This window comes from Perkinsus marinus (genome assembly GCF_000006405.1).
Source record: "Perkinsus marinus ATCC 50983 genomic scaffold scf_1104296948436, whole genome shotgun sequence".
Lineage (NCBI taxonomy): Eukaryota > Perkinsozoa > Perkinsida > Perkinsidae > Perkinsus > Perkinsus marinus.
The window spans coordinates 124783-145641 of record NW_003210195.1 but is presented as its reverse complement, the minus strand read 5'-3'; the positions used below and the strand labels follow the sequence as shown (position 1 = coordinate 145641).

Here is a 20859-nt window from a genome sequence, read left to right as displayed (position 1 = left end):
ATTTGAAGTGTTCGTGTGTGGGCGTTAGGTATGGCGGAATTGATGAGGTGTTCATTATGAAAGACAGGGAAACACAGGAGTCTCGAGGTGAGCTGCTGGGCCTGACAAGCTTACAGTGTGGGAAAATATGCACATGATCATCCACACAGGTTGGTGAGAATATGGAAAATTTTTCGGAAATTTTGGGAGATTTTTTTTACATTTTCACCGACTTTCATATATAAATTTCTGTAATTGGTGAGGAAAATTATGAACACAGCTGAGGAAAGCGAGCATAGATTCCAACACTGCTAAAATGCCTGTTGATCGTGTTTCTAAGACTTTCACTTTGAGGAAATCAGATTGTTTAAAGCAGGCTTTTGCCATTAGCATGGAGTAATAGGATATCACCATCTCGATGACGATGCTTCGCAGGGTTGGCATTTGTACGGTTTCGAGATCTCGCAGAAGGACAGAATGCGATAGCGGCACTGAACGGGACGACTCTGCCGGAGGTCCAGTTGTCACACCACCAGAGCGATGAAAAAAGTTCAGCATCACTTGGTGTGCCTCCTTTATCTATGGCATAGTCGATCACCAAGAGTGTGCAGAGCCATCGCGGAGTGTGAGGAGGGTATGCTGACTTTGGTAGTCTATGGAGCATCCCATTCAACTGTCATTTTGTCTCCTAGGTAGAGCTCTTTGGTGACGATAATGTCTTCCTGGCGGGGCAAGTCATTGATATAGTACGTCGTATTGTGACTGCTCCCATAGCCGGATCTGATGGGAGTATCTGGGATCGTGATGCATGCCCTGGTGTGCATCACCTGGTCCTTAGACGGGTCTGTCTAAGTCCTTCCTTGTGGGCCACTTTCTATAAACTCACAAGTGGCGAAGACACGTGGGTCCGCTCGTATCGCTTGAGCCAGTACCACGTGCATGCTCAGCTACCCCAATGAACGATTAGGATACGCTCAGCTGTTGGGCTTCTGTCTGCAATACTTGTCCAAGTGCTGGTTCAATGGTAACGACAGCGGTTGCGGAGTAGGAGAGACGGATTCCCGACTGGTGATTGGGAAGAGGCTAAACAGGATACTGACTGAGCTTGAAGGTAGCTCGTTGTCACGTAAGGATCTATATAGTGCTCATCAGCTTCCGAGCCCGACATTTACCATGCCTTTGAAAGCCATTTTCCCGAGGTCTACTCGGTGGGAACTGATAATCGTTCCCCGGTGGAAGTCTTACGAGAGCAGTTATTACCCGAAAGCGAAGCATCATGGAGTAAGTGCTCAGTACTGCACGATACTACTGAGATGGAGAGGAGTTGGGCGAGGGCGGCTGAACTGCGAGAGCTGGGGAATTGTATGACTAAAGCCAAGAAGTGACAAAGTATACGTCTCTGTACTCGTGCGAGATTCCAGTAGGTATGAGTACGCATTATCATGCTATGACTACTCTCTACTCTGGAATGAGGAGGAGGCCCGCACCCACTCCAACATGGCCCTATGTTACTCGAAGCTGGGCAGATGGGGAGATGCGCTATCAGCTGCTGAGAAAGCTGTCGTGAGTTATACATTCCCCAGTGATCCACAGTCCTTGTCTAAGGCGAGAGACGATACAAACATGAAGGCGTGGTACCGAAAATGCACAGCGTTGTCTCGATTGATACTGGCAGCTAGAGGGGAGGAAGAGGCGGAACTTGAGTAAAAGTATGGTGCCCAACTTGTATTCTCGTAGCTATCTCAGAGCGGATCTCCGTCACGCAGTGGGTAGAGCTCGCGACCTGGGTTGTGATGAGGCACTTCTCACTGAGTTTCACACATGACCGTTGTCATTAGTGCTCATTAACAGTGACCTCACTAGTTTTATGTTGTCAATGGTGGGTGTCCTGTTACCCTTCCCCAACGAAAGTTGTCATCCGACTATTCCTTGCTGTGTATTCATCACCGTCCACTGAATATCCTATCACCGAGCTCTGTTGAGGTCGGGATCTTATCGAGATTTGATGAACTTCTCGTTTGATGAGAACTTCTCAACCAGAACCATAACCGGACCGGCGACAGCGTTAAGGCGGCCACATACACATGAAAACTCTGTACGAAGAAATAATATATCAATCCTATTTTCATGGTCAATATGTGTATACTCAGTTGAGTTAGATATCATAATAACCACCCTTTACAACTAGACACATCATAGTTCCATCTGTTTTCGAAACAATGTTTCGTACCAAAACCTAGTGATTACACTGTTAGGAACGTAAATAATGTTTATGTTAGTTACTCTTATTGGAATATCGCGAAGCGAAGGAAACCTGCTACGTCAACGCTGATGGAAAGGCCGAAACCGGTTACAATGACTAATGAGAATCACCGACTAGCCGTTACACGCCTATTTACGATGCTCCATCATAGCCTTCTTTCCAATCTGGACAGCCGCTTGATTGAGCTTGGTGAGTTGACGGCAAGGATGCATGAACTCACTCATAGCGAAGGCGATGAGGAGATCCTGAGAATCACATTTAAGGATGGTCAAGGTCAATAGGGGCTCACATGTCCTGGGTTGCCCTCAAGATCAGTGGTCTTGACAATGACCTCATCAGCACCATCATTCTGCTTGTACTCCACCTCGAACATGTTATCAACCTTCCACTTGCGATCCCAGTGCTCCCAGTTACCCCTCTCAACACTCACGTCATAGTCTTTACCGTCAATAGACTATCAACGACAAATGCAACAAAGATTGAGCATGAGAATCCACTTACCAGAGTATAGGTAACCTCCTTGACCTTAGCAGTAGCATCCCAGTCCTCGTCGTTCTCCTTATCTTTTTCCTCGTCAATCTCGACCTCACACTTAGAGAGGCCCTTCATTTGTAAGCCGACAGTGGCGAACTCTCGGCCATCCTCATCGGAGAACTTAGCAGAACGCTTGATCTTCCAACGAAGCTTCACCTTAAGCTCACTCTCGTCAAAGTCGAACATTGAGTCCTTTGACTCGTCGCTGACAAGAAAGACAAAAATGCAATTATTTCGAGCAGCTTATGTGTGATACCTCTTTGAATCGTCAGAACCGTCCCAATCGACATCCTTGGCGCAGACGACGTTTTCCACACCAATTTCACACTTACCAAGAACCTGAAGAAAACGCGATCCGATATGAAAATACGATCCCCCAATAGTACGTGTTCACGCTCCTTGTTGACAAGAGAGAAATTGGGAGTAGGATCACTGAAGTCGCTATCCGACTTGATCAAAAGCCAGTGTTCGTCGTCCTCGTTGAAAACTTCGAAGTTTCTGGAATCAGGGCTAGCCTGTGACTTCTTTATCTGAGGAGGATAGGTATTAGTGAATGACAGGGCCTCGGAAATATATTACCTTGAAAGTGTGAGGCTTGCCAACCTCAGGATCGTCAAGACCGGGAAGAGAGGAGAAACAGCCACCCATGTATAAATAATAGAATGTAAAATGGAACTACTGCCAGGAGTATACTTTTATAGTGTATCTCCACCAGCAGTATCGCAATCCCTCCCCAATGCTGCATGCCCAGAGCGGGTTCCACTTGCAGAAAGCAAGGGGCCCTCTCTAAACGACCATCAACTTCAAGCTAAACGAGTGCACTGCTAGGGGCCGGCCTCCCACACAATACCTGTCCCTCTACCTTACTCTGACCGGCCGCACTAGTTCTGTTGACACTCGCATCCTTCGCTCCCGCAGAGTGCATGGATGATAAGCCATGCTCCGTTGTAAGACATCTAACCACGCAGGGGCTGCTTTACTAAAGAGAAGTTGGTCACACACGCCGATCCGGCGTGGCTTAGCGCGTAATTTCGTGGCGCAGTGACGATTTTCTTGGGGTCATTACTTGTGCAGAGTTCATTTGTGGAGCGGAATGGGAGTGAAAGGTGCCTAAAACCCTCGGACGGTCACGGGTTCGTATTCGTTCTATTTAATCTGCGGCTTCCGCTAGGCAGATGTGATACGGTGCCCCTGACTCGGGAAATCCGATAAGTCGGGTGGAATTCGGGGATCTGGTTGTCTCCCATAACGGCTCTCACCTGTAAAACAACTCGGGGATCTTGTTTAGGGATGGCTCGGGGCTCCCTTTCTACGACTATAAGTTCTGCTTATAATCTTTGTCGTTAATCCCTGAAGTTTCCATTTCACCAGTGTGTGTGTGATATTGACATGTTATTCTATACAGGCTGTTAATAGTGTATCCCAGCGGTGTGCATTTCCCAGCTTAGCCTCTCCCCATTCATGTCGTCCGCTCCTCCTCTTGGTCAGCTTAGTTCGGCCATCAAGGATAGGTTACCTCCTTCTCTACTACGAGGATACACCCAATGCCGGTAACAGTAGTAGTGATGTAGTGAGGCTGATGCGCCCACTATTAGGAACAATCTGCTGAAGAACCTTCGCTCTGTGGAGTTGGAGATCGCCGAGAAGGAGTATCGATATCTCGACGGTTCGGTAGACTATGGCAATTACGTCAAGGTGGTAGTTATCATTCAGCTGTGCTCAGTAGCATTAGGCCTCATTCAGGGCTTTGAAAATCTCCTATCGTATCGCCTGCCCTCTCAAGGTGGGGGCCACAGTAGTCGGAAGCATCGAGGAGTCAAGAGTGCTGATCGTCTATTGTCCCTGAGGTAGTTTCCATAGATGAGTATTATTCACTAACACTGGTGTTATCAGCTCGACCAGTGCCCCTCTCACCTCCGACCAGACATCAGCAGCTATATCGGCAACCCCGTCAACCCCTGGGACACCCGAGGGTAGTTCTACTTTTATCAACTTTACTGCAGGGATCGAATGACTTCAGATGAATCTACCATCTCTGAACCAATTCATGTTAGTAAGAAGTCACGAACACAGAAAGGAGCGGCAGCTAATATGAAGCATTCTGTTGTTAGTGAAGTAGTAGTGTGGTGTCGTTGCGATCTGTTCATAAGGTGATAAGTTGGTGTGCAGGAATCGGGAGTATCAAGCGAAGCACAGACGACAACGGCAGGCACCCCACCTATTGCTTCGAAGAAAATTGGGAAATCCTCGTCGAGGAAGAGAAAACGTTAGAGGTCAATACTACCATCTCTGTAGCGTCTGTATGCACAGCACTGTTATCACCAATGTAACTTGTCACCACTTGTTCTCTTTTGAAACCACCATTGTAAGCATAAGAATTTACCCTCATATTGTGATCATGTCTCGTTCTAGTTCGTGGAGCGTGTACATGGGAATGCTTCGTATCCCTATGCGACTGTGAAGATATTAGTACTTGTACGCTGTAGTATTGTGAGTGTCGTATCAGTTTACTTTACTTGATTTCTTCTTCTTTCCCATTTCCCTACTCCTCGGTTATAGTAGCATCTGATGTCGGATGGCTCTGGGTCTTCTGGTCCAAAGCCTGGAGTGGTAGCTCAGAGGGATGAGAAGGATATTAAATTCAGGGAGCAGTCCGACTCCAATGCGAAGGTTTTGAGGTGCATCTCTATTTGTGTGGAGCGGTTTTCGTTTACTCTGGTCGTTTCTAGATATGTTACGGACTTCCTTATGAACCATTCGGGCAAGTGGATAGGATTGGACAAGCTCAACCATAATCCGAAACTCGTTGGTTTCATTGGTGATGCATACCATCTCTACTCTTCGTTGGACGCATCTCTCTTAGGTCATCTCCTAGTGGGTTTGCCAGGCATACACCGAACCATGACAGTTAGAGCTGCTGATGGCACGGAGAAGGTAGCATTTGAGCCTTGTGGTGTTCACATCGTTACTGATCAGGAGATAGGATATCTGGGTACAGAGTGGATAGCTCAGACGTTCAACATAAGGGATTGGGGTGGCATACCTATGGTGCCTCGAGAGATCATCACTGTCACTAAGGATCCTGCTGGGGAGGTGTTGGTGAAGTTAACCTCTAATTGGACTACAACAAGGACAGGGTCTAAGCTCATAGTGGTAGTGATAGAGCTAATGTATGATGCAGCAGTATCGATAAGTGTGTAGGATCCCAATGCATCTGCTCCGGATTCATCTCGGGGACATGGGTATCATTACGGTAAGGGAGGTAGAGGAGGCCACAAAGGAGGGGCATGGTGGAAAGGGAGTGGAGGAGGAGGGAAGTCTGCATGGAAAGGAGGTGGAGGGAGGAATCGTCAAGTACGGTGTTGGTATCCCTCCTTTGTAGTGGAGTCGTCTTATTGTCAGTATAACTATGGAGGGTATTATGGTAATGGTAGTAGGCAGTACGAGGATGAGCAGTGGTGGGATCAACAGCAGCAGCATTCGGATGATAAACGTATATCCTCTTCCTCGTATCGATATGGGGGGAGAGGGGGAGGTTTTAATAGTGTAAGGAGGGTAGAGGAAACACCGGGTTATTGGTGAACGTGTGGTATAGGATGAAGAGAGCCGAGTGAAGCATGAGAGCCCAGCTGTGGATTGGGATGACGAAACTCCAGTGAAGGAGGTAAAGTGTCTTTGTACAGGGTGGTGTTGATGGTCGTGTTGGGTAGGGTGATGGAGCTAGTCTTGAGGCTGATAGGGAGGATCCGGAACCCAAGAGGCAGCGAGTGAAGTCACCGAGTACCCATCGGAAGTCCTCCCCGAAGTCGAGGGGGAAGTCCCCTGATAGTAGACGGGGTCGCGATCGTCGGTCCTATAATGCCTCTGTGGAGAGGGACAGGAGCAGAAGGAGGAATAGAGGGTCTGCTTCTATAGGGCGAGTTAAGGATGAGGGAGGTAGTAGTACCGCTGCATTGACAATGAGAGCTTACACTCGGTTTCGTTCGGTCTCTCGATAGAGCATTCATGTTTTGTCTATTCAGACGATCAAACTCCGGGTCGCAGTAAGAGTAGAGGTGACAGGAGAGGGTACCCAGGCCCACGATCACGGAGTAGTAGTGAGAGTTCGGTGGAACTGAGCGATGCAGAGAGCTGGCCGGAGGACCCTACGGATGATAGGGAGAATAGGAACAACAGCGTTGATACCCCAGCATCAGCTATGCAGCCATTGCCGGACTCCTTGAGAGAAGCTAAAGTGATGAGTATACTCCCTCTATAGGGCTGATGAGCCTCTCTCTGTAGGTTATAGCAGATGATCTACAGCTATTCGAGCTAGGGTCAGAGAGGAAGCAGAGGGACATGCGGGATATGCTTCGGGAGATGATACGGGATATATATCAAATGTTGGTGGTCTTGTCATTCGTCCTTATGATGTGATGCTTTATGCTTAGATATCGTCCTGAAAAAAGCTCCCATGTCCATTCCCGGTTATTTCGGAAGTTTTCGGGGAGGGAGGATCTGCTCTACCTCCTGGTGGCCAATCGGTATATCGGCCGACCCACGTAGTACTTCTCTCAAGAGGAGTAGCAGGATTGATATCCCTATCGCCAGATACCACGAGCGGCGTAGACGTAGGATCAAGTATAGGCCCCGACATGAGCCCAAAGCACCGAAGTCGGCAGGGATTGTATCGGCAAATTCCTCCAGGTCCTCGTCACGGACCCCTACTGCTTCACAGCGTAATGGTGTGGTGAGTTGGAGAGGGCAACGTGGACCCCGTTGATGCCTGTCTTTAGGGGAGGGAGGCTAGTGGGTTGGACATGGGGGCACCGCCTGCTAAGGCCGTTGGAGAAGAGGAGAGTCCTGCCGTTCTACCTCCGGTATTGCCTTTGAATATGCGCGTTACACCCGAAATCATCAAGTTCCTCACCAAGACCCGATCTTGGTTACAGAGAGTAGTGTATAGGAGCTCAGGATTTGCTTGGTGACGGTCAGTCTCAGGCAGTAGAGAGTCTAGTTCCGAAGATAGTGCTGTTCGATGAAGCTAATGCCCATCCTCTGGATATCAGAGTATTGCATGTTCTCACTAACTGGTAGGAGGAGTTGTCTCTTTTGTGGTTATCACAGATTGCTATTCAGTTGTATGATAAAGTTCCGACCAGAGCGGGCACCACACAAGGTCATTGCCTGCCTGGCTGGATACGAGCGGTGTATCCCTACTAACCTGCCACAGGGAACGTCTGTCACCAACATGAGCATACCTAAGGTTAACGCCCTTCTATTGAAGACCATGGTGAGTGTACACAGTGACGTGGGGAGTGTATTACTTTGAGTGTAGATGCGGGACCCTATAACGGGTCAGATCAACAATGGCGATCTAGCCTTCCGTGCCGTGTCCAACGAGCCAGCTAGTGAAGAGGAGCTAGAGGCAGCAGCGATGAATTGGCAATCGATAAGTAGTATAGTAGAGCTTCGTAGACCATGTGGTATATGCCCTATTGCAGGCGGTACCGTTAATACTATGATAGAGGACGTACGACGTTGTGAACGAGCGTTGAAGCTCATACATCAACGGCAGGCCCCTCTCTCCAAGGAGTCGGTACGAAGGATCGTGCTCAATGGTGAGATGCTCACTGTTGATACACTTCCACCCAATGAGGGACTTCGACCCCCTGGGATGACTTCTCGCCATCATCGTCCGCCGGATCCCCAGCGATCGGCTGTGGCTCGGTAGGTATCTTATTCTGTATCATTACTCTATCTCTTAATACTACCATTGATACTTCTATTACGGAAATACTTTCTTCCCTTTCCGTCGCGATATAATCTATCATACCATTGCTGAGCCTTGAGTGACTCCTGTCGAACGACTGAGTCGATGTTGTTGGTGATGGTGGCAGTAGCTGCTGCCTCGAGAGCAGGGAGTCCATTTCCGAGTCTATTATGTAGCCCTTCTGGACCATTCTAAACTTGTTGCATTACTCTTCCGTATTGTGTTGGAAGTATGGGAAAGTACCGAAACAGTGCATAGGTGTGTGCCCTCATGGTCCGTCGTAAGTCAAAGGTTCAACCAAGGCGTATCGATCGTAATAGGGAAGGGTATAGCCAACAAGAGGTGATAGTAGCATGTAGGTATTACACCGATCTCTCTATCCAAAGGGGACAAAGGGAGGGTTGAGGCACTGAGGGGGAGGCTAGAAGGACAGTTAGAGGCTACTAAGCATCTACGAGAGTAGGGTCCTTTAGGGTAGCTCGGCAACAACAGTGGTGGACCGGTAGGTATCTCGCTGCGGAGGATATATCCGGGCAGATAGTAGCGTTGAGAGGCTTGGCTGAGGCAGCTCCAAATGATGTTGAAGTGTTCTGGGTAGTAGTGATAGTAGGGGTGCCTTCTCGGCCGTTACTCGGGCCTCCTATCAGCTACTCCATCGTCAACTAAGGGGCATGCCGACTCACCCATGGAGGAAGCATCTGGCTCGGACGTGTGATAACATGCCAGTAGAAGGGAACGATGAGGTCATTATGGGATGGGTAGGCCTATTATCCGTCGCAACATCCACGTTGGAAATGTATCCTTCCCAGTATAACGATACCCTGCTCCCAGAGGGCACGGCCGTAGAGTCCTTCCTGGAGTCTACCCCTACCCCTCCTATCCCAACAAAGGCCATACAGTTCGTTAGACAGATCGAGTTGGCTCTAGAGTAGTATTACTTATAGGGGCCAGAGGGCACTGAAATGTGTAAAAGGTACAACTTCACGAAGGCCCTTTACAATGACGATATAGGCATTCGTGCTAATAGGATTATGGTATGTTAGTGGATTGAAGCTTCGCTATCCTGTCCGTTCAGGAGGTGCTCTTCGGTCGATATGCTTTGCGGCTTGGGGAATCTGTTGGCCCCTCGGGAGAGCAGTCCGACTGGTGCCTCACTACCTTTCGTGCCTATCTACAGAGTATCTTGGTCCTCTCTACAAAGTCGGCTAGGAGGCCTGGAGAGTACCTTGGTTCTACTGCTGAGGTAGGACATAGCCGCATTAGCTGGTGACTGGAATCATCCTAGGTCTGCCAAGCCTGCTTGAAGATTGCACTGTCGACTCAAGCACCTCCTGATGTGACTACCCAAGCTGCACTGGTCTTAGCACACGGTATAGGTAGTAGCAGGCAGTACACTGTTGGCGTAGGGATATCATACCTCTACAGATGAGATTAGGGAGAATGAGGAGCTTATGGACCACGTTTGCACCATAGGCAGCAACAACAGCAGCTCGGCTCTACACCTACTCAATGGTATGCCGTCTCGATCCTTGGTCTCTTTAGTGGAGTTACCCCAATGACAGACACCCTTGTTGTGCCACCTTCGAGTGACATGCCTGCATCAGCTTGCTTAGCGCTCAGTAGAGGCCTCCTGGTAGCGGCTGCAGATGGTGAAATGAGACGAAAATACACCGCGAAATGTGAGATTGGTGTGGTATGAGTAATGGGACAATAGAGAGGGTTCAGGTGTTGAGGCGTACACCTCTGTCTTGTTGGATCGGCATGCAGCACTGGATACTCCTACCCTACTATACGCCCTTCAGTCGTTGATGGTACTAGTCAGTAGAGGCGATGAAGGTCCGCTCATGGAGGCGAGGCGTGTTAGGCAGATGCTGCAAGTAAGAAGTATCTTGAGGTTGAACTTGGAAGATGCAAATGAGGTTAGGTTTGTGTCACGCACTGGGAGCACCCTTCCCATCTGGTACATCAGCTTTGCGAGCAGCTGTTCGAAATTGAATGTCGCAAAGCAGGCGCGTCGGGTCCGGAAAAGCTGAGGATCGTCCAGGACTCCATAAGGGAGTTGCCATTCTGCCGTGCCAAATGCAAGGGTCTCTCCTTCCTTCTGCCTGTATCTAGCGACGATGCTATGGAGATGGCCCTGGATATGGTACCGGATCTTCTCGATACTGTGGCACGAGAGGGGAGCTCCTCTAGTGCGGCAAAACAACTCTTAGAAAGAGTGTGCTCAATGGTAATACGTCGATCGGGTGTTACAGTGTGTAGTCAGGGCCCATCGGGGGAAAGCCTGATCCAGTGTTGGAATATATATCCGCTTCCCTCAACCGAGCTCAGGAGTTTTCTTACTGATTATAGAAGTTGATAGACGAAGTTGCGTAGGAGGGAACAGAAATTCGGACGAATTTCTCGAAATCTCCTCAGAATTTTTTTCATATTGTTACTCACATGTGCCGTTAAGCATATGCATATTTCCCTGGTCACGGACTTGCTCTCTGTCACGGATGAGAAATGGCGATCCAATTCGTATAGCCACGTTTTTCGTTGTATTCAGGTCCCTGAGGGTGCTGCTGTCAAGTTCGATGTCCAAGAGCGCCTCTTTGGCCCCATACTGGCCCTCCTTGATCGGGCTCATCAAGATGAGGGCAACGATCTTAGTCAGGGCCTTGCGGATACCCTTACCAATGTACATAGTGTTCACTAGGGCTCCGGCTACGGGAGGCTATGGTGCATCGTAGATACTCTCCAAGGCTCCACCAGGGCTATTGACTTCGCTTTGGAATACAGCATTGTCTAGGGTTTCTGAGGATGGTGAGGCTGGTACTCGTAGGCCAGCGTGAGGTCATAGGGGGACTTGTCGTGTGTTAGGAGGAGGAGGAGGTGACTACTCCATCCTGGCCCTTGCTGGTCTGTTCCGGAAGTTGGGCCGAGCGGAGTTCACTGAGACGGGTTTATCGCTGGTAGAACCAAAATCAAAGAAGAAAAGCCGCAGGCACCAGACCAGCCAGGAAGAAGACCAGGCCTCGATCGATGATGTACATACGGGGATGCGTGGGGGCTTTCGGAGTATCATCAAATGCTTTAGGAGAGGAAGGGAGAGCAGTACGGTAGCCTGCCCATCGAGACATTGGAGAGGTGGATGCTGTCATCCGACAGTGCTATAGCCATCTCGGCCTTAAAGTTGATGTCTACAGTGAAGAGCCCTGCTACTACTCCTATCACCCCTGCTGAGGTCCGTCTGGTCTACCCCTTGTTCGTGAGGAACGGTGAGATGTGTGTAGTCTGATGAGGCTGTACTCGGGGCCGTGTGTAGGTCAACAGTTGAAACTCTCCAACCTAGCACTACGCCAACGGGCTACCTCGGCACTGAAGGCCTTCTTACAACGATTACGCGATACGTGGGAGATGAAATCACAGCAAGAGGATGGTACGCAGTTTATTCACTCGGCCCATTTATGTGAAGAATATCGTCCTAGGCCCTGCTCTGTCGTCGAAGAGGTATACCCCATGGCTCAAGGAGCTCTTCCTGGACTACCTTATTCCTGTCGCTACCAGACCCGGCTCGCCATTAGAGATAGCCTACCCTGCGGCTACAATAGTCGAGCATATTTACAAGCTGTAAGGACTATCTCTGCTTTCTTCTCAGAGTGTTGTCCTCAGTTTTGGAAGCCTACCTGTATCGCTCAACACGGGGAAGGTCTACTCAGGCTGTTCTATTGCGAAGGAGTTGGGCTTCTACGACTCAGAGGCGAGACTGGTGTGGTCCACGGAATTGGGAGTACCTCTGCTACTGTAGGTTATACTAGCCTTGCTACAAGCCCTGGGTGCAGCATGGAGTAAGCAGCGTACAGCAGTGGTGGAGGCCCTACAGGCAGTACCGTCTGAGGTCGTTCTCCAAGTGGCGCCCCAGATAGAACGTCGTATTGCCGAGCTCGCCAAGAAGAGCAAACATGTAGTGCTTGTTGGCACTCCTGCTGTGCGGCCTGTATGTGTTGGTCTGCTTGGGTCAGGTCGTTCGAGTACGCTGGACTAGTGAGGCCGCTGCCCTAGCGGCCCTCTATAGCCAAGCTTTGAGGGGAGAGGCTAGGGTAGCCTATGTGGAGGGTATAATGAGGACGGTTAGGGTGGAGTTCAGAGAGAGCCTTGGCAAGGTAACACGTTGTCCCATTTCTGTGTAATAGCAGCTTTCAGGGTTTGGACGCCCTTAGGGGCCTGCATCTCCATCTAGCCTGCCTTGCCGCTGCCCTCCCTACCATACGTGGCATGCCGACTATGGAAGGCTCCTCACTACAGTCTGTTACTTCCATTGAGATACTGCTGTCTGTCTGCGTCAGCGTGCTTGGTGCCATCAGTGAGGGCGTGGACGATGTAGGTGTAGTAGGCGCATATGCCCCTAGACAACTCGATCCCCCAGGTCCTGGTGTCTTCCAACCTACTCACAGCAGCAGGACTGGACCACGCGGCTGGGCGTCCTAAGACTAATGTGGACTGCCGTGGTCACCTGATAGTATCAGGAGGGGAGAGTGTGGAGTCTGACGAGATTGCCATGGATACCTCAGGTCGGCTACTGCTACTTCCGAGGCCTGATTCTTATCATTGTACAGATGACGTGAGCATGGATATCGATGATGATACCTCGACGACTACTTCCGCCTGGACTACCATCAAGGAGAGTGTATCTGCTCTGGAGGCTATCGTGGAGAATCTTAGCTCGATGGAGAGCATTGCAACGCCTCTCACAGGTGGGTCCAGTTTCAACAATGCTTGGTGTATGTCTATGATCTGCCAGAGACCACTGCGTCCTTGGTAACTCTGGCGAGCTCTTCTTCGGTAGAGGTATGGGATAAGGTCGGGTGCATGCTGCTGTTGTTCCTCCTATCGACCAAGCACCCAGGGTCCGGTCACTAGCCTAGCTTCCTTCTCATTCCTAGCTCTTCAGGGCTAACACCCGACTCTACCGATGCTTAGCGGAGGTCACAAGACGTCTACTACTCGCTGAAGACCCTCGACTACAGGAGTTGCCTCATAAATGGCTTCAAGACTTGCATAGCCTCCTGGAAGACCATGTGGCTGTACAGGAAGATTCGGAGGAGCGTTCGAGGCTGCGAATGGTAGGCCGTTTCTCTCTAGTCCTCTTGGAATGTTCATCCTAGGTCTTGCCGCCAGCCCTACGACGTTCTTTCGGTCTCGGTCTGTGCTTCGTTGGGATCCTCGAGGGCTCAGCAAGCCACTTGAGACTGAGTGGAGGAGGATACACCTCCTGCCAGCTGCTCTTGGACACCATAGCCCGCCTCCAAGGGTAAGGCATCTATCACTCGATGGTGCTTATCGCCTTCCTCAGAGTATTCGAGGGCCCCTCGACTGACGATGTAACATCCTGCGTACATGCCCTCAATGTCCTGCGTGCTATAGTCAGAGATGCCCACTTGGCAGGATACATCCCTGAGAGTGTAGACTGCCATGGCTGCCCTCTAGTGCATGGAATGTGCGTCAGGTCATGAACTCAATATTGCTGCTGGCGGTGAAGACCCTGTCTCAACGAGGGGAGGAGACCTGGCCCATACGCAGTGCTGGGACTTTGCTCTTCGTCCATGCCTCGAGAAGGGTAACCCCTCTCGTCTCTCATGTGTCACTATTGCCAGTTCAGGTCCTTGGTAATGACTCAGAGCATACTGTTGCGAGTGGCCATAAGCAGACAGGACGGTCTACTACCTTCATGGAACTATGTCGCAGACAGCCCCAACTGGTCGATGCTATCACTGATCTACTTAAAGGGGATACAGGCGATGGTTCTACTGTTATGCCAGCTCTGCTCTTTGTATGCAAGTTGAAGTTGGGTAATGAGGAAGCCTTTGCTGAAGAACAGCATAAGAAGTTACTGGGGACTGTATGGGAACTGGCGAGATCTCCTATCTGCCATGTGCGCAAGCTTGCCAGTGTTGCTTTAGTGAACTTGAATGCTATTGGAGGGATTATGGATGCCCTTCGACTGGAACCTCACTCGGCTAATGAGATGCATGCAAAGCTCGAGATGATAAGGTTCCTGGTCAACACTGGTCAGGCCAGCGACCTCCGTGTCGAGCACCTGCAAGTCCTCCTGGCCGAGACTTCTGCATGCCCTCCCTTGAATACTATAGTCCTGGACATTGCCCGGCTTTGCAATTTCAAGTTCGCTGTGGGCAAGTGTGATGCTGGTGACGGCTTCCTGGGCATACAGCGTGCACGGGTTGCTGCTGCAGTGTCCACTGATACTGTTGAGAGTTCCCACCATCCTCAAGTCCTCCAAGCACTCATAGAAAACAATCACGCATCAGAGGGCCTCATAGCGGAGGCCTTATCTAAGGACATCTCTAATGAGCCGGAGTACCGAGGGGCTGTGTTGGTCGCCCTCACAGCGGCCAAGGCCGAGCTGCTCACAGGGGACGTGGTGGAGCGTCTTCATGACTTGTTTTATCCCAATGACGTAGATGGCGTATTAGCCCTCGCCCGAAGCCGAGCTCAGTCACCTCATCGAGAGGCTTGGCTGGAACTATGCTCTCGTTCCTCACAGCCAGCAGAGGTTCGAGTAGCAGTCAGCCCTCTAGTGCCTGATACCATCGCAGTAACGATGGTGCAGGATGAGTGCGAGGAAGTTCGGTGTATTGTATGCAAGAATCTAGGAGGCCTCGCGCCCCTCCCAACTCTGTATCAGAGGTATACTGCTAAGCCATTGAGAGTGCCAACAGTAGCTGAGGTAACTGCTCTAGTGTCGGACCGAGCAGCACCTCGATCGTTCGATAAAGAAGAGCCCAACACCTACCAAGAGGAGCTACTCTCCACACAGTTGGTCCTCAAGAGCAACGCGATGGCTTCTCAGCCGCTTGAGGACATCCAAGCAGCCCTCAGCGCCCTCGTAGACGGCCTCGAGGACTTTGGTTGGAGCTTGACTTGCGATGAGTTCGTGTTTGAATCAGCATTCGCCCTGCTAGGGGCAGCTAAGGGAGCCTTCCCCGAACTAAGTACCAAATTCGACAGAGATGAGGTCCCCCTCTGCCTGCGACGTCTGGTCAGAGCTGGATCTACCCTCGGGTCTCAATGCCTGTTCCTATGTCCCTCTACCGCTGTATACTGTCCAACGTAATCTACCAAGTATGTTTCCACTACTCGAGACGATGTTGCGCTGTCCTTGTTCATGACTGCGCGGGGTAATTAGCGCGCGCCCGAAAATAAATTTCACAGTCGGTGCAGTCCTGTGTTTGATGTCCTCTACTCGGCAGCATCCGGTCAGGAAAAGTAATACCACACCTCCATTACTTCATGTCTCAGTAGTTGCAGGCAGTCGAGAGCCAATCGCTCGAAAGGATGCGGCAGAGCCCTTGAGCCGTATCAAGCCACCTCCTGCTCTTGGTCGTGGAGGAGGACGTACTACACGGAAGGAGAAACGCAAATATCGGAGTGTCTTCGTTTGTCAGCAACCACAATATCAACTGCCAAGGTCCCTGCTCGGCGTAGTACTAGTACTGTGTCGACTCCACAGGCTTTAGCGTTGGATACAGCCATACATGAGGCTGTCAAGGTAGGAGAGAGGGCCGCCGGCTGAAAGGGGCCCTTCATCGCTACCAAGTAGATGAAGACCGATATGGTCGAAGTAAACTGCCAAGCGATGATTCGAGCAGTTTGTAAATACGCTTACGGTGTTAAGGACGGAGCTGAAGTAATGGGCCCGCTATCGTGCGGCAGGGCTTATTGGTCGTGGCGTAGGTGAAGGCCGAGACCTTGGCAGAAGCCCTACGGTCTATAGAGACGTATCGGCTTAAGGATGTTGATGTGCCTAGGGCTCATCATACAGTCACTGTAAGAGTAGCATGCCCTATGAGGTGTGTATGGGACGCCGCATTAGGTCCCGCAGACGTTGGAGTACATTAATAAGGAGGCTACGAGAGAGGAGAAAGAGGCAGAGGAACGGTTGAATGGGCTGTTGGGTGATGGCAAATTGGATGCTCGATTGAAAGAGGCTAGGGCTTCTCGCAAACGGAAACTGGTAGTAGGATGGCCTCGCTCGCCCCGAAATGGAGTGGATAGATGTATTATAACTCGTCATGGTTGGTCACGTAGCATCTTTCAGGACCAGGATGCTACAGCTGCTATCATCAACAAGAAAAGGGATCGGACTGATCTTGAGACGTACCCCACCTTCGTTATCCTCTCTCGTAACTGTCTGTATAAGGTCTATAGCTACCGCTGAGGCTAACTTGGAGGCTATGAGGAAGCGGAGGGCGGCATTGGACTCTGTATTAGAATGGCGGAAACAGAGGGTTGCTACGATACTAGAGGCAGCTAAGGAACTCAAACATGTGAGCTGGCATCGAGTTGGTAGGGCCATCATCCAGTAACATTCTGTTAGGGTCCATTAAAGGAGAAGGAGATGGACCATACAAAGGCCTCGAGTCTTGAAGGAGGTGACATTACTATGAAGAATGCTCCCGATCAGCCCTGATTGCGACGTGACTACCTTTCCAATGTTTCTCCTCATTGTTGGTGGTGTTGTCAAAGCCCTCGATGGGCCTACTGGAAGGGGGAGGTTTAGGGTTACGGAGTACTATGCATGATAGTACTGAAGGAGCCCTTCGGGTGCCTATTAGTCGGGGAACGGCTGGCGAAGCATAAACTGCGGCTCTCGGTAGGAGTATCCTTGCTGCCGGCCTCAACGCTTCGTTCCTGCGATGCTACCATCAGTACCAGTGAAGAGGATACAACTTGAGTAGGAGGTGGGCATGCAGCGCTCCCGAGGTACTATGGAGTGGAAACATGTGTCGGCGACCTGCCCCCATTAAAATGGATAGAGTATATCCAGGCGAGCCTGATCTTCAGATGCCACCAGATGGTGGTGATGGTGGTGCACTCCTTTCCAACCAAGGACATCTGACGTGTAAATGGTCCGACACTCCTTCATGCTCTCTTTGATGAACCTCTCTCGCTGATGTTTCCTGCATAGCCCAATCCTGTGTTATTGGATGAAACTAACTGCCGAGCTTGTTTCCACAGCCATTACTTTTATATGCCCGTGAGTAGGTCTGAGGCCGTAAGAAGATGCCATCGAGTGTCCACGTGTCTGACTAGCCTATGCCTCCTCACAGCACAAGGGGTAGTAGCCCTTTCCGCAAGCAAGACTAGAAGAGGAGATGATGTGTAATGATGATCATACTCACCCTCATCCAATGCCACCTGACCACCTCTCATCATTCTAGGGCCGTCCTCCATGATCTCGTCAATACGATATCAAACAGTCAGCTGTCCCTAAGTGTGCAGCCTGACCCTGCTGGGTCTAATACCACTGGGCCGGTGCTCATGACTGCTGAGCGACTGGCGAAGAGCGGGTAGGGCGGTAGCGTGAACCCCTACTGATGTAGCTCTGTTGAACCCAGGAACAGTATGGCGACGCGGTTGGACACCATTGAAGGGTCGATAAGGACGCAGCTCCATGGTGTGCGGAGGATTGAGACGGGGCACTGGGATGAGGTGATGGTGGCGTATATACTTGTCGGTCGTGGTTGGGTTCACCGCGGTAGTCTTGGTAGTTGAATCGAACGCATTACAATATACAGTCGACTCGGACACAACAGGAGAACAACGAGAAAAATCGACAGGCTTGTTTGGTGAGTCGGAGCATGGGGTAGAGTGAAGGGCTGTTGGGCAGGTTTCCAATAACGAGGTTTCAGTGGAGCTGAATAATCTACTACGAGGTATGATATCAGGGGCCGAACAAGTTAATGATGATGTTGTAAGTATTATGGTAACAGAGCAGTGCGGACTCAATTGTGTCATCGTTATAGGCTATTGCTAATAAAGTGAAGAGGAGGGTGAAACTGGACCTGGTAGTGATAGTACCCCAGTGAAATCCCGATGCGGTGTGATTCCAACCTCTTCAGTTGAAGTTCAATGACAGAATAAGTAGTCTTGATGCATGGTTGTTGAATATGGACAAATGGAGCAAGTTCGTATTGGACCAAACAGTGAATCGTGAGAAGATCCATCAACCCTTTGTGTTCCCGACGCCTCCTCTTCCCTTCAGTTGACCGGGCTCAAGCACGACTGCTCAGGTGGGGGGATGAAACTCGATCGACATTGAATACACACAACGTAAGGAAGGCCGCAGTCAGCTTTGACGGTTTCACCATGTCGCTATTGATGTCAGATTGGTGTGGTAAGGTTAGGGCGAGAAATGTTCAACCTTGAGACCTCGCTGATATCCCTACAGCAAGCGATTATGTCAGCAGCCGGAACTGTTGGATGTGAGCATTGTGCATTCCTGTTGTGCTCCTGGCACTGTTGTGTAATCCTTAGACAAGCCATTGTTGTTGTCGATACCAGAGGCCGGTGGTGGCAACGACTGGCTCTATACGCCCTTCACTTGAGTGCTCATAGGCTAGTGCTCATGGTAGTTCTCCATGCGTAATGATGCTTCCTCTCATGCTCCAACAAGTTGCCTTATGGTCCTGTATGTGCTACCCGACGGGCTTGTGTTTGAGTCAATACTGCTATGAGGAGGAGTAGTGCTCTCATGAGTAGCGAGCGTGTCCGGCGAAGGGTGTCTGAGAGTCTACTGGCCAAAATAGAGGACCAGTTAGGGAAACGGGGAAGTCTCTCATTAGAATCTGGAAAGGACTTGGGGACGAATGATGGGAACGAAGATGAAGAGCCTTCGAATATCGAGGAGGAACCTGTTAGGGAGGAATATAGTACTCCAGGCGAGACTGGTATAGAGTCCAGCAAAATTGCAGAAAGTGATGACGATGTGCTCACAGCCTCCCAGGAGAGAGTGGGAAGTGGTACCGAGTCGCCCGAGTCGACTATGGGGGGCGTATCGGCCTTTGGGAGGCGACCATCCCTCCTAGCCTTGGCTGGGCGGATCTCGGAGGTCTCTAGTGAGCTTGGTAGGGCACCAGAGGTACGGAGACGCTCCATGGCACCTGATTCAATGAGGTGGGATCGTCGAGGGTCGTCGAGGGTGGTTACTGTAGACCACGATGATTTGACCAGACGCATCAAACGTAGTACACCTGCCCTTGCCACTTGCCGTTACTCAACTGCCTTCAGAGGCGATGAGCGTGGGGTATGGTATTGGACGGCTTCAAGAGCTACTGGGAGGAGCCAAGGAGGCATTGAAGGAGCGGGCCTGGCGTAAGCTGAGGGAATTCGAGTAGGGTTTGCAGCCTCTACAGGGGTCGCTGAGTGGGGCCTCGTCGCAGTTTCGAGCTACTACAGTGGTTCAGTGCCAGAGAGCGGGGATGTTATCACCTGAGATGCGCCCTCCTTGTCGTTGTATGTAGGCAGGAGGTCGTCTGGCGCCTCCTCCGTAGTGTCTCTGATATCAGGTGAAGTCCAGGCTTTCTGCTGCTATGACTCGATTGCAGTTGCTGACAGGGCAAGGGAGTGGTGAGACGCTGAGTAAGCCATGCGAAGCATCTACGACTGTAGGTTTAGAAAAAATACCAAAACTTCATCACCTCTTCTCGGCGATGTATGAATCAGAGATGGCAGTGGGCGTGGCACGTCTCCATGCTCTACTGGAGCGAGCCCTGCACCGTCACCTGCGAGCGGCTGTAACGGCCCTGTCGGTCTGGGTGGGCGAACAACAGTATCGCTTCTCGCCTCCTATACAATCAGTGCAGCATGGTTACCGATCCCATCACTCTCGATCGACTGCCGTGATGACTGTCCCCACGCCTCCAGCAGGCTCAGCTCTCCTGCAGGCGTCTACGGGGCGTTCTACACCGCTCCTGGATCGGAGTTTCCTACAGGTGGGCTCCATCAGAGGTATAACGGCATTGATCGTATCTTCAGAGACTCCTAGTAGCACTGACAGAGCGTGAGAGAGACCTCAAGCTCCGTATCGGGATGAAGGGTGTTTGAATCATGATGATGAGGGTGGTCATGTCTCTCTCGGTCCTCAGCAGTTGAGTTGGTACCATTTGATACAGGGAAACGGCTGCTTGTGATTCCAGCTGGTCATTTTTCGTCGTAGTAACCTCTGGCAGTCTCACTACGTCCATTACAGATGCTGCGGCTCATTTCTCAGATCTGCCGCCACTGACGATGACCAGATGGTGACGTGAGGCTTCAGCCCCTGGCTTGTCTGTGGTGTGTGATTCGTATGCATTGAAGATTGAGTGAATAATCTATCCTTGTGCATGATCGTCGTGGATTGAAACCCACTTGCACTGAGTAAAACATGTGGTAAGTTATACATACAATAGTGACCTCTCGTCGGCTTCTAGTATGTCTTGACGATTTTGTCACGAGTAAATTGTAGGAGACCTAACGGTCAACTAATGCGTATTATCAATCAGTACACCGG

The 20859-nt window shown here is 50.6% G+C and overlaps 3 protein-coding genes across 3 annotated transcripts; 2 read left to right on the top strand and 1 right to left on the bottom strand.

The window, feature by feature from the left end:
• Positions 1 to 2209: 2209 nt before the first annotated feature.
• On the bottom strand, positions 2210 to 3462 carry Pmar_PMAR005848 (hypothetical protein). Its single transcript, XM_002778672.1, has 6 exons — positions 3356 to 3462; positions 3163 to 3306; positions 3033 to 3115; positions 2744 to 2981; positions 2532 to 2696; positions 2210 to 2487 (listed from the first exon to the last, which is right to left on the bottom strand). Exons 1-6 carry the CDS (start codon positions 3422 to 3424, stop codon positions 2371 to 2373), a joined length of 816 nt encoding a protein of 271 aa, XP_002778718.1. The 5' UTR covers positions 3425 to 3462; the 3' UTR covers positions 2210 to 2370.
• A 753-nt stretch (positions 3463 to 4215) lies between these two features.
• Pmar_PMAR005847 (conserved hypothetical protein) lies at positions 4216 to 5163 on the top strand. The gene is made up of 6 exons (XM_002778671.1): positions 4216 to 4326; positions 4372 to 4471; positions 4520 to 4623; positions 4670 to 4749; positions 4797 to 4891; positions 4946 to 5163. The coding sequence occupies exons 1-6, from the start codon at positions 4238 to 4240 to the stop codon at positions 5045 to 5047; spliced, it is 570 nt and encodes a 189-aa protein (XP_002778717.1). The 5' UTR covers positions 4216 to 4237; the 3' UTR covers positions 5048 to 5163.
• Positions 5164 to 5344: 181 nt separating this feature from the next.
• On the top strand, positions 5345 to 16998 carry Pmar_PMAR005846 (hypothetical protein; the record flags this gene model as incomplete). The annotated part of the gene is made up of 54 exons (XM_002778670.1): positions 5345 to 5454; positions 5506 to 5594; positions 5640 to 5710; positions 5753 to 5929; positions 6039 to 6154; positions 6179 to 6200; positions 6372 to 6440; positions 6487 to 6712; positions 6904 to 7010; positions 7058 to 7158; positions 7207 to 7317; positions 7367 to 7505; positions 7552 to 7710; positions 7757 to 7848; positions 7895 to 8048; positions 8094 to 8211; positions 8260 to 8376; positions 8888 to 8987; positions 9035 to 9122; positions 9176 to 9286; positions 9338 to 9456; positions 9502 to 9562; positions 9604 to 9771; positions 9814 to 9904; positions 9954 to 10040; positions 10254 to 10405; positions 10453 to 10758; positions 11077 to 11208; positions 11261 to 11348; positions 11391 to 11557; positions 11608 to 11788; positions 11836 to 11949; positions 11999 to 12140; positions 12183 to 12279; positions 12319 to 12474; positions 12533 to 12673; positions 12714 to 12890; positions 12937 to 13081; positions 13127 to 13264; positions 13312 to 13417; positions 13462 to 13633; positions 13676 to 13821; positions 13864 to 13972; positions 14017 to 14127; positions 14170 to 15520; positions 15573 to 15638; positions 15828 to 15923; positions 15974 to 16077; positions 16129 to 16215; positions 16263 to 16355; positions 16402 to 16542; positions 16627 to 16685; positions 16729 to 16855; positions 16906 to 16998. 54 exons carry the CDS (start codon positions 5345 to 5347, stop codon positions 16996 to 16998), a joined length of 7800 nt encoding a protein of 2599 aa, XP_002778716.1.
• Positions 16999 to 20859: the final 3861 nt, after the last annotated feature.

Excerpts from the sequence above, each read along its gene's own strand:
- Pmar_PMAR005848 (XM_002778672.1), bottom strand. The coding sequence starts at position 3,424 with ATGGGTGGCTGTTTCTCCTCTCTTCCCGGTCTTGACGATCCTGAGGTT. Across the intron at positions 3,116-3,162 it reads TCAACAAGGAGCGTGAACAC|GTTCTTGGTAAGTGTGAAAT; the intron begins GTACTATTGGGG and ends CGTTTTCTTCAG. Across the intron at positions 2,488-2,531 it reads TTGAGGGCAACCCAGGACAT|GATCTCCTCATCGCCTTCGC; the intron begins GTGAGCCCCTAT and ends TGTGATTCTCAG.
- Pmar_PMAR005847 (XM_002778671.1), top strand. The coding sequence starts at position 4,238 with ATGTCGTCCGCTCCTCCTCTTGGTCAGCTTAGTTCGGCCATCAAGGAT. Across the intron at positions 4,327-4,371 it reads CGAGGATACACCCAATGCCG|GAACAATCTGCTGAAGAACC; the intron begins GTAACAGTAGTA and ends GCCCACTATTAG. Across the intron at positions 4,472-4,519 it reads ACTATGGCAATTACGTCAAG|GGCTTTGAAAATCTCCTATC; the intron begins GTGGTAGTTATC and ends GGCCTCATTCAG.